Source organism: Bufo bufo, chromosome 3 (assembly GCF_905171765.1).
Source record: "Bufo bufo chromosome 3, aBufBuf1.1, whole genome shotgun sequence".
Classification (NCBI taxonomy): domain Eukaryota; kingdom Metazoa; phylum Chordata; class Amphibia; order Anura; family Bufonidae; genus Bufo; species Bufo bufo.
The window spans coordinates 627881585-627894776 of NC_053391.1; the positions used below are offsets into that span (position 1 = coordinate 627881585).

Here is a 13192-nt window from a genome sequence, read left to right on the forward strand (position 1 = left end):
AAATATTTCTGTAAAGGACATCTGTCAGCAGATTTGTCCCTATGACACTGGCTGACCTGTTACATGTGCGCTTGGCAGCTGAAGGCATCTGTGTTGGTCCCATGTTCATATGTGCCCGCATTGCTGAGAAAATGATGCTTTATTATATGCAAATGAGCCTCTAGGAGCAACAGGGGAGCTGCCGGTACACCTAGAGGCTCTGCTCTCTCTGCAACTGCCGCATTATCTCCACTTTGACTGACAGGGCCAGGCATCAGCTGTATACACGCTCCCTAAGAAAGTACATGCCCCTGAGCTGCCAACTTGAAATAAATCTAACAGAGCAACTGGAGCAATGACGGGGGTATCTCTAGAGGTATGTGAGGTACAGGGCTGGTTCTAGTTTTGTTAGAAAGAACCTGTTTCTACATTAGTTGTGGAATAACCCCCTTCAACTAGCACAGTACAATTAAAATGTTCTTTTTTAGATATACAGTATAAACAGTAATATTGTCATTAGAGCATATATACATTTTAATGAATTTGACATTTCAAGGGAAACTTCAATCAGAAAGGCGTTTTTTAAATCAATATACCGTACATAGAAAACATGTTTTATTTGGCTGTTTTTTCTTTTTCATTTTGTCAGTGCTATGTAGTTTGGAATTAAATATAAAATATTGTCTTTCTGTAACAGTCAGCACAAATGATAAGGCCTCTTATATAGAGATGTTATCCATTGTCAATTTACTGCTGCTGTGAGGGGCAGATGTTAGTTGAAGGATATTTCTCATGATAATAGTAGATGCAGAATTGGGATAACAGTATGATATATTGTTTTATTAATAGACCTAGAGAACGATATCCACAAAAGAACACTGCACGTCAGTGTAATGTGTAATGCTCTAAATAAGTAACTACAGAGGGACTCTCTGTGGTCGGAGTGATGGTCTGACTGAGAGAGCCTCCAAAGAGGCAGAATCCAAGTCCTCACCAAATCCTAGATGGACACAGAGAAGGCAGCACTCCAAAAAGAATCAGTTTTATTCACCCAATGTCAGCTGACATTGGGTGAATAAAACTTTGATTCTTTTTGGAGTGCTGCCTTCTCTGTGTGTTCATATATACAGTACAGACCAAAAGTTTGGACACACCTTCTCATTCAAAGAATTTTCTTTATTTTCATGACTATGAAGGCAGCAAAACTATGAATTAACACATGTGGAATTATATACATAACAAACAAGTGTGAAACAACTGAAAATATGTCATATTCTAGGTTCTTCAAAGTAGCCACCTTTTGCTTTGATTACTGCTTTGCACACTCTTGGCATTCTCTTGATGAGCTTTAAGAGGTAGTCCCCTGAAATGGTCTTCTAACAGTATTGAAGGAGTTCCCAGAGATGCTTAGCACTTGTTGGCCCTTTTGCCTTCACTCTGCGGTCCAGCTCACCCCAAACCATCTCGAATGGGTTCAGGTCCGGTGACTATGGAGGCCAGGTCATCTGGTGCAGCATCCCATCACTCTCCTTCATGGTCAAATAGCCCTTACTTTCAAAGTTTTCCTAATTTTTCGGCTGACTGACTGACCTTCATTTCTTAAAGTAATGATGGCCACTCGTTTTTCTTTACTTAGCTGCTTTTTTCTTGCCATAATACAAATTCTAACAGTCTATTCAGTAGGACTATCAGCTGTGTATCCACCTGACTTCTCCTCAATGCAAATGATGGTCCCAACCCCATTTATAATGCAAGAAATCCCACTTATTAAGGGTCCATTCACACGTCCGTTTTTTCTTTCCTGATCTGTTCCGTTTTATGCGGAACAGATCTGGACCAGTTCTGTACCCATTCATTTTCAATGGGTCTTGGAAAAAAATTGGACAGCACAATGTGTGCTGTCCGTTTCCGTTGTTCCGTTCCCCATGTCCGAAAAAATATAAAACCTGTCCTATTCTTTTCCGCAAAAATCGGATCATGGTATAATACAAAGTCAATGGATCCGCAAAAAACTGAAGATATTCGTATGTCATTACGTATGTCATCCGTTTTATGCGGATTCCGTTCCTGGACATTTAATTTTTATTTTATAAACTTTTATTCACTTTTTTTTTTTTTTTTTTCAAAGAAATCCAAACAACTTTATTTGCTTATTGAAATTTATAAGTTTCCGTTTTTTTGCGGATCCGCAAAAAACGGATGACATACGGATGACATACAGAAACATTTTCAGGAACAACGGATCCGCAAAAAACGGACCGAAAATCGGGATATAGAAAAATACTGACGTGTGAATGTAACCTAAACCTGACAGGGCACACCTGTGAAGTGAAAACCATTTCAGGGGACTACCTCTTGAAGCTCATCAAGAGAATGCCAAGAGTGTGCAAAGCAGTAATCAAAGCAAAAGGTGGCTACTTTGAAGAACCTAGAATATGACATATTTTCAGTTATTTCACACTTGTTTGTTATGTATATAATTCCACATGTGTTAATTCATAGTTTTGATGCCTTAAGTGTGAATCTACAATTTTTATAGTCATGAAAATAAGGAAAACTCTTTGAATGAGAAGGTGTGTCCAAACTTTTGGTCTGTACTGTATGTGGTTAATAGGTGATAATTTTTTTTTTATGGACATGTCCTTTTAAATAATGAATTTACCAACACTTATAATTTTAACATTTTGTACTCACAGATTTGTCAAGTCTTTATAATTTATGAAGGCATTATCTGGAAGTGAATGTATATTGTTTCCTTTGAGTGATCTGAAATAAGAAAAAAAATATATATTTATATTGCAAAATAATTTTTCAATAAATGTTGTATTTGTTGGTTATCTCCATCCTGTAAAGTCACCTTTTGATCCATCTCCCCCCTTCTATTACTATGTGTCTACTATGTCTCTTTCTTTTAGCTCCTTGAATTAATGAAATGTGCATACTCCAACACCTTTCCGTTATTTCTCTAAACAGTTGTCAAGATCACTGCTTGCTGTTGCTCATAGACAGTATCCATAATTTACTTCCAGAGTGTCTATTCTGACCGTGCCATGGACACACAAATCATTGAAACAGACAGCTCTTTTAAGGGCACTGTATTGAGAAATGCACTTAAGGCTACATTCACATCTCTGTTTAATCATTCTATAGTCCTTGCCGGCAGAGTAATAGACTACTGGAATTACCATATCTGGCATAGCCGGACACCGTCACACACTGCTGGGCACTGCCGGATCGCTTTTGACTATAATGGGATCCGAAGGTATAAATAGCGCCTTTCTGCCAGGCCAATGCCACTGCACCCATGAAAGCAAAGGCTTGACGAACAATATGACGGGGCTTCACTGATATAAGAAATGGACCACAACTAGGAAAAGAGATGTATGTACAGTAAGTAGCATGTATTCATCTTAAACACATATTGGTTAAGATTAGACCTGAAGTGGTCAACTGTGGTTCAATGACATTTATACCCTATCCAAAAAATAGGAGATAAGTGCCGGATTGTCAGAGGACTAACTGCTGGGGCCCTGACAGTCACAAGAATGGGGGCCCATGTTTCCTATATTGAATGGAGTGGCCGTCACACATGCTCAGTATTGCTACATTCAACTCTATGGAACTGCCAGAGATATCCAAGCCCTTGTACAAAGCTATGTCTAGCAGTCCCCTAGAGCTGAATGCTGGGATATACATGCTGGGAAAGGCTCTTAATCATATCCATACGGATCCACTCACCTGACAGAGGCCAAAATAATGTTCTGGTATGTGTTGACATACCTTTTTTATACTGTATTGGAAAGCACAGAAGACTGTATGAACAGTAATAAGTCGGAGCAACTGGACTTGTTTTTTTCTTTTTTTCTTAAAGACATTTCGCTAGTCATCCAACTGTTTTTCTCAATTAGAATGGCTTGTACAAGAAATCTCCGTCATAAATACTGATGACTCATGCTTCAGTCATGGCGGTAAGATGTTGATTGCATTTGCTATTAAGTTTGATTAAACTGCCTTGGGAGAGGTGTTATAATAACATTGTAAGAGGCAGTTTAATCACACCTAATAGCTTAGTCATGCAAATGCAGTCAAATTCTTATTTCCATGACTGTAGCACGAGCCACCAGTATTTATGCTGGAGATTTTTCATACATTCATTCTAATTGAGAAAGCCACTTGGATGACTAGCATAATTTCTTCAAGAAAAGATACAAGTCCAGGTGCTGTGACTTATTTCTACTGATATACCATGACCTGGATGAAAGGGAACCTTCACATACACAGCAGACTGTACAATATATGCATTTTTGCACAACAAGATTCTACAGGTGACTTATGCCATGTATGTCTATACAGTGATATACCATATTTTTCGCCTTATAAGACGCAACTGATGATAAGACGCACCCCAGGTTTTGTAGGAGGAAAATAATAAAAAAAGGTATGCTAAAATATGTGCAGTACATGGGTGCATACCTATGGATTAGGGGGGGTTAAAGTCATATAATATAAATATTGTCCAGTGTACTGTAATTGACTGAAGTCTTAGAAACCCCCTCATCCATAGGAATGCACCCATGTACTGCAGTGCATGGGTGTATTCCTATAGATGAGGGGCTTATGGTCACATTTAATTTACACACAGGTCAATTATGGTACAATTCCTAGATAGTATTTATATTAAATGTGACTATAACCCCCCTCATCCTTAAGAATGCTCCCATGTACTGCAATACATGGGTGTGATCCTATGGATGAGGGGGAGTTATAGCCATATGTAATACATATTTGTCCAGGTCGGCCCTTGAGCTCCCCTTCTTCATATCCAGGCTGTCACTCACCAGGAGTACCAGGGGAAAGCAGTGCTGACTCGGGCGCCGGAGGGCCAGTAACACTCCTTCCTTCTTTATCTTACAGCAGTGCCGAGTGGCCGGACAACTGACTAAAAATTGATTGGTGAAGATGGTGGAGCAGCAGTTTCCGCCGTGCTCTGCACCAATCAAATCAGCTCGACATAAAGGGCAGCAGTGCAGAGGGGGATCTCTCTCCTCTCTCTTGGAGTGGGACACGGCTGCAGAGCGCAGGACTGGCGGCATTCAGCTTCAATGATTGCCGCCTGCCCCACACCTCCTCCTAGAGGCCGCCGTCTCATATTATTAACGCTGAAGGTGCACCTCTGGATATCAGCCTGCAATGTGCCGGCCATGTTTCTGGGCATGTTTGCTTTATAAGACACATCTACTCCCCCCCCCGCCCCACACACACTTTGGGGGTGGAAAATTGCATCTTATAAAATGAAAAATACAGTACATTAGTTTCTTCCATCTGAGATGTATTATACAAACTTATCACCAACAGAAAGCTTAGACGCAATGTGCACAGAGCCTATATCCAAAATCTGGTCCCTTAAATAGACACCATAGGTGGCTTATGGAATGCCTTTGTCACACACTGCGGAATCGAACAGTTTTCAGGTGTAAATGATGACTGAAATGTAAGCCAGCTACGAGCTGGCGTAGATTTCATTTTAGGCACATGGACTGACAGAGGATGTGCAGTAGGCGGGTAGTGGTGGTGTTTTTTTACCACTTGGGGTCCCTTAAAGGGAAAGTGATGCCAGTTGCATTTCAGCAACGAGGGAATAAATCCCTCTATGTAGAAGGTGATGGTGGGACCCAGGTGTATGAATGCCAGAGTGGTATATAGGGTTGCCTATAGAGCCCCTTCAGGTGCAGCTTTGCACTCGTCCCTGTGCTCCTACCTGGATATCCTGAAACCCCCTATCATAGCCGTCCACTGTAGTTGAATGGTGGTGAGGATGGAATAAATTGAGTCCGGACTTGTGTTGATGTAATTAACAGCTTTACTCGAATGAACTTGGTTCAAAAACAAGCTTCCAACTTTCTCTTGATCATCAGCAGATTTTAGCTTAAGGCTACTTTCACACTTGCGGCAGTGTGATCTGGTGGGCAGTTCTGCCCGCCGGATCCGCTGATGTGACTGAAAGCATTTGTGAGACGGATCCGGATGCGGATCCATCTCACAAATGCATTGCAAGAACGGATCCGTCTCTCCGCTTGTCATACGGATCTTTTTTCACATTTCTACCAGTCTGCGCATGCGCAGGCCGGAAGGACGGATCCGCCATTCCAGTATTTTGAATGCCGGATCCGGCACTAATACATTACTATGGGGAAAAATGCCAGCATTCAGGCAAGTCTTCAGTTTTTTTCGCCTGAGATAAAACCGTAGCATGCTGCGGTTTTCTCTTTTGCCTGATCAGTCAAAACGACTGAACTGAAGGCATCCTGATGCATCCTGAATGGATTACTCTCCGTTCAGGATGCATGGGGATATGCCTGATCAGTTCTTTTCTGGTATAGAGCCCCTGTGACGGAGCTCTATGCCGGAAAACAGAAACGCTAGTGTAAAAGTATCCTAACTTTTGGAAGGCAAACACATTCAGCTCTGCTACTGTACATCTGTCAGGATTAAATAGGAACTTTTCCTTTTGCTCTCTGCTGGACTTTACTTTCTGTAGTCTGGCTCTGTATCTTTATCTGTATTCTTATCTTTGTTGTTATCTTTATTCAGGGAGTCTTTACTCTTAACTCTGTAGGCACTCAGCTTAGGCCTGAGGGCCCAGCAGAGCAGGCAGTGCTCTGCTGGCTCAAACTCAACCTTTCCCCTTGAAGGGGTAGGGTAGACTGACTTTTACTAACTAAACTAAAACTCCTCCCTCTCTATAGAGAGCTGGGATGGACCAAAAAGGCTCCATTTCAGGATAAACTAGCTCTGCCAATATTGCTGCCATCTGCTGGTGGACCAGGCACATTACATGTATACAACAGTTTCATAGAAAATCAATGTATACATTCTGCAGGATATGGTAATAAATACATATGATGACACAGAATCAACCATAAAGACCAGTGTAGAAAACTCTGGTGTTGATAAAGCTCCTCCAGAATCTTGTTCCACTCCTTTGAATCATAGATATTGCAAAAACATTTTTGTGGCAAATTTGAGAAATAGTTTTATTATTTTAAGGGAGAATTAGCAGTGTAGGCAGATTTTGTGTGAGGGTTCATTTACATGGCCCTATTACAGCTAATACAGGCCCATAGAGAACAGTAAAACATGTTGGATATACTGGTATTCCTAAAGTTCTGTCAACAAGTATAAAAATTTGAATACATTATGAAAATTGCCTGTTCCTACTTTTCCAACCATTGTAAGAGGACTTCACATGGTGAACACTATTGATGAGCAGGCACAGTGACTGATTATATCTCATTCCTCTGTGATTATAGGGTATATTGCTATAGTGTATAACAGATATCCCTATGTAGTTGCTTACCTCATAAATATCTTCCTCATGTTTTTTTCCAGTTTGAACTCTCCTGACCCATTTTCACCATGTAAACACATCCCTCTGGTTTGTTTGTTTCCTTCCTGCATGTAGAACTTCCTGTTGCTGTATCCAACCAAACCCATGATGCATTTCTCTTTTCTCTGCCACAGCTCCAGCATCACCCCTACAACCCCCAGTTGGCTTATAGCCCCTCCCACCAGCTATTTACATAGACACTCCCCCATTGCTGCTTTGACAAACCCATGGACATGACATCACAGGAAATAAGAAAGAGTTGCATGGACATGGTCCACAGCCCAAAATATAAGATAGGAGGAATAAAAGTAAAAGAAATACATTGCTAAATTACAGATACTTTCATAAATAATCTTTTAAAGGATGCTGACAAAAACTGGAAAATCTCTTTATGGTTCCATAGAGACTTACCACCAATGGTGCACCTTCAAAGGAGGCAGACCACGTGTCTGGTACAGAACCTGGGGGGAAGAGGGGCCTGGCACTGAACTTCCTCTCCTCCCGACATGAGAGCACAGCATATTCATGCATCTGCCAGTAACTGAAAATTCCTAAGCACTGAGCTCCCCCTAGTGGTAGCTACAAGAGCCAATTTTGTAATATTTGAAGGGAAGCTGTGAGGTGTATTTTGGAGATTTACAGTATCAATGGAAAACTGAGTGGGACAGGGGGGCCCATACTCAAATTTGCTATGGGACCCTATGAGATTTCGGTATGCCCCTTCTTACCTCCATAACAGAAAAAAATAAAAATCTAATGCATTCATTTATTATATTTACAGTATTATATATGACAAAAATCAACCAAATTCGCTAATAATTTTGAACATGGTAGATCAGGTCTTCCATGTCATCACATATCATCTGATGTTACCCCCACCCATCTGTTCTTCATTAAATAAGCACTTTATATTTCAATGGATTTAATAAATTATCTGTTGAATAATTCTGCTCTTACTAAAGCTAGTTCCACATGAGAGTAATACGAGCTAATTTCTGTGCCTGTATAATAACTGCAATACCCAGCCTGACTGTGGGTCTACCAGCATCACATGGACCTACAGTAGGTGGTTGGACCTGGATTTTGCGTCTCGTATGCCTCTTTCACACTTGCGTTGTTGGGATCCGGCATGCACTTCCGTTGCCGGAGGTGCCTGCCGGATCCGTAACAACGCAAGTGTACTGAAAGCATTTGAAGACGGAACCGTCTTCCAAATGCTTTCAGTGTTACTATGGCACCCAGGACGCTATTAAAGTCCTGGTTGCCATAGTAGGAGCGGGGAGCGGGGGAGCGGTATACTTACAGTCCGTGCGGCTCCCCGGGCGCTCCAGAATGACGTCAGAGCGCCCCATGCGCATGGATGACGTGATCCATGTGATCACGTGATCCATGCGCTTGGGGCGCCCTGACGTCACTCTGGAGCGCCCGGGGAGCCGCACGGACGGTAAGTATGCTGCTCCCCTGCTCCCCGCTACACTTACCATGGCTGTCAGGACTTTAGCGTCCCGGTAGCCATGGTAACTATTCAGAAAAAGCTAAACGTCGGGTCCGGCAATGCGCCGAAACGACGTTTAGCTTAAGGCCGGATCCGGATCAATGCCTTTCAATGGGCATTGATCCCGGATCCGGCCTTGCGGCAAGTGTTCAGGATTTTTGGCCGGAGCAAAAAGCGCAGCATGCTGCGGTATTTTCTCCGGCCAAAAAACGTTCCGTACCGGAACTGAAGACATCCTGATGCATCCTGAACGGATTACTCTCCATTCAGAATGCATTAGGATAATCCTGATCAGTATTCTTCCGGCATAGAGTCCCGACGACGGAACTCTATGCCGGAAGACAATAACGCAGGTGTGAAAGAGCCCTAATTCGCTTGTATGAAACTGACCCGAGTGACATCTAATCTCTTCAATTTATGCTAACATACACTATTTTTTAAGGTTTTTGCAACTTCGATTTGTTCCAATGGAGAGAACAAACCTTTTCATCACAGTTACTGCCTATATACGCATCCCTATTATTACGTCCCAAGTGTCAACGTCGCTGACCATGGTGCTGAAAGGTCATTCATTATTTTGCGAAACACAAAAACTCTATAGAAAATAATTAGTCAGAGCGTTCACTGAGAAATGTTGTTCTATGAGTAAAAAGAAAAGGAAACACTTGTTCTCTAATTAGAACATTAAAAGGAACAAAACAATTCCAATAAAATAAAATAAATTAATAAAAAATCTCCTTTGAAGATGCGAGATGGGACTAAGCACTGGCCTCAGGTGGCTGAGCTTATGGAAACAGCCAATTGGTGCTGCGCTCCATTGTTTTTTATAACCCCTATTTTAGTGAATCGGCGAAATGAAACAACCCTTTCAATCGCCTTCTCTCCATTGGTCCCAGTGTGTCTCTTATTGCAAATAAAAATAATATTTCTGCGTACCGTGAGCTCCACACTATCCTCTGACTAGCTGCAGAAGCCTTGTCTGAAAAGGTGGAAAAAATTGTTACACCCCACCCCTTGTCTAAGACCTACGGTACCCCCTTATCCATGTGCCACACCAGAATGAGAGAGGTCAATTAAGCCCTGTGTTTCCTGCAGGATTTCTACAAGACTGCTTGTTTGAGGAACACAAAGAAAATCCTGCAGGCTAAGAAACTTTGTGGGGAAGTGTAAGTTCTGTTTTTTTTATCATGCAACTTTTAGGTTGAGGCCTGATTTACCGTAGATGGCCTTTTCCAATTTCTCTTTGTAAAACACAGACATATCTAGACATCCAGGTGGTGCCTGGGAATGTCTATTTCCCCTCCAGACCCATTCAGTCTTTAAAGGAAATAAGCAATAATGGGCATGCTGCTATTCTCACCACACAGACCAACAGCGAAATGATAAAAACAGACTTCTGAATTGCACCATTTACTTTAGTGTGTCCGTGCGCTGTCCAGGAGCAGTCAAGATAGCACACAGAGGGAGATTACTGTAGCGTGAACTAGGCCTAAGTGTTCCTATAATATCTGTTCTGCAATTCAGGAAGAAGGAAGATGTGAACAATTTACACACTTCACTCCATAACATAAAAGAAAGAAAAAGTATAAATTGTTAAAAGGCTTTGTATAAGATAAACTATGAGATGATGTATGTTTCAATGATATATCAAAAGTCTATTTCTTCATGAGAGATTACCCTAAGAGATTACTACCAACTCCCCCTGATATGTCTAGAGCAGCCTAGTCTATTCGCTGACCTTTTGTATGTATTCAGTATTCCTTATAGCTTGTAAGCTTGCAGGACTGCTATCTTATTTTGCAGTACCCCAGACCTGGAGATATCTGCCATCGCTTGTTATGTTTTATATTAATGTCATATTAGGGTTTATGCATCTGACATATGCTTGAGCAATAATAAGGCATGGTTGGCATTAGGAATGCAGGAGTGGGTCGGCCCTGCTTCCTGCCAGGATGGGGGAGTTCTAGAGAGTGTGAGAGTTAGCAAGTCTGGAGGGAGAACGTCTCTGCTCCCACTCCAAGGGACTTTGGGACTAGAGATCAGCTTGACGGTGAGGACCGCTACGCCAGAGAGACTGCAGGGTCCCAGGCCACAGAAGTTTTGTTTTGTAAACTACAGCATACAAATTCAGCAGAGTGATCAGTACTACAGCTATACAGAATCTGCTGGAGGTGAAGGGATAACAAGTTAAGACACCCATCATCACAGTTCAGGGCAGGCACACTCAAAACGCTGCATCACACAAGTGGACACTTATAGCCACAAGTTCTAGCTTATTGCTGTTAGCAAAGGGAAATCAAGAGTAAGAGAATGACTATTCTAGAGTGCTAATAGATAAACCTGCTGGTATAATACCGGCGCTGGCATAGTGAGAATAAAAGGATAATACATACAAATATACAGGGCTCTAATTAGGACATACAATGATATTTACTAATAGCTGTTGGCAGTATCACTACCTGTATTAGTTGGTGATCGTTCAGTAGTGTGGTCCTGTTGTTCCAAGCAGCGCTGTACAGATCTAGCAGAATGCTTCTTGCTCTAACTCACACCTCGCACACTGCTCTGGCCGGTAGCAAGCGCACGTGTAGAGGAGCCTGCAGGGATGAGTCCAGGAGCGTCTTCATGTGACGTCACAACCTCGCTCTGGGTGCCTCCAAAGGACAAATTTCCGTCCAACGCGTTTCTGAACCTACGGGTTCCTTTGTCAGGGATGATTCATGTTACAAGTCCTATGGGTTAAATAGCCTTCCTGTTCCCATAGAAATTCCTGCAGTGTTTACTTAGATTAATAGGGACACACTACCATTTACTGTGGATCATCCTAGACAGTTATTACATTGGGTCTGTACCTTTAGTTAAATGCAAATAGTTCGATCTCCCGATTAAGACCCTTTGGCACCAAGCTGTTTAATCTGAAAATCCACTTGCTTTCGCAGCGTGACATTTGCTCAATATAATTCCCACCCCTCACATCTACTTTAACCCTTTCAATGCCGCCAAACAATGAGCCTACAAAAGAACTACCGTGACATTCTGTATAATGCTTGGACAATGGGTGTCCATGTCCATCAAATTTTTTATTGATGTTATTGATATGTTCATTAATTCTAGTCCTCAACTGGCGTTTAGTCCTACCCACATAAATTTTCTGACAGGGGCATTTAATAAAATATATAACCCCCTTTGTGTCACACGTGATGTAATTTTTGATTGTGTGGGTGGATAGATCATCTCCTATATCCAGAACGGGATTATACTGTTTGGTCACCCTACAGTTTTTACACATTTTACAGGGAAAAAAACCCGTCTTCATTCCATTTTTTCTTTATATTATTTTTCTTTTGAGCAATTTTGACAGAAGGAGCTATCAGATTTGCTAGGTTCTGAGCAGAGATGAGTGAACTTCTGTTTTAAGTTCGGCGTCTAAAGTTCGGCTTCCGGTTAGCGGAGGATCCCGATATGGATTCCGAATTCCGTTGTGGTCCGTGGTAGCGGAATCAATAATAACCATTATTGATTCCACTACCACGGACCACAACGGAATTCGGAATCCATATCGGGATCCTCCGCTAACCGGAAGCCGAACTTTAGACGCCGAACTTAAAACAGAAGTTCGCTCATCTCTAGTTCTGAGCTCTTCTAGAAAGGAAGGTTGGTGCTTTCGGGATTCTCTCACCTATCAATTTATCCTGTTTTATCCTAAAACAGGAGAAATTGTTAGGTGAGACAATCCCCAAAGCACCAACCTTCATTTTTAGAACAGCTCAGAACCTAGCAAATCTGATAGCTCCTTCTGTCAAAATTGCTCAAAAGAAGCAACGGCCGTGTGCATGAGGTCTATGTCTGCCTGATTCCTTCTTATCACCTTTTCACTGCATCGAACCCCGGGGAGCAACGGCCTGAGGGAGTACACTGTGGCACATCTCATCAGGGCCACTGCGGCTCCCATCCTGTGCATGGACTCCTCAGGGGCTCGCTGCAGTTTCACTTGTCGGTACCACATGTGTCTTGTAATTGTCTCTGCTCAGACGCAGTTCTAAGCTCTGGCTAAACTCTGTCCCCAACAGCCTTCTAAGTCCCAATCCCAACTTTGCGGTGCAGCCTGGGCACTTCTACTACTGCTCCACAGCTGGGAAGTGCCTCCCCCGGACTCCTGTGCAGCTCAATCAGCTGTACAAGCTTTTTTTTTTAGCCAACCACTTGTGGCCTACATGGGGGCCCCTGATCTCCGGGGCCCCAAGCATTTGTTTGGTTTGCATGGTGGTAAAGTTAAACTGGATAAACAATTACTGTATGTAGTAATATAAATCAACGCAGACAACACTCTA

General features: G+C 42.2%; 1 protein-coding gene across 1 annotated transcript in view; it reads right to left on the minus strand.

The window, feature by feature from the left end:
* The window catches only part of RXFP2 (relaxin family peptide receptor 2), a 557968-nt gene that overhangs the window by 149861 nt on the left and 394915 nt on the right, over positions 1 to 13192 (minus strand). The window contains exon 5 of the mRNA XM_040426154.1: positions 2674 to 2745. Within this exon, the coding sequence (XP_040282088.1) occupies positions 2674 to 2745 (72 nt within the window). The remainder of the gene's footprint in view (positions 1 to 2673; positions 2746 to 13192) is intronic.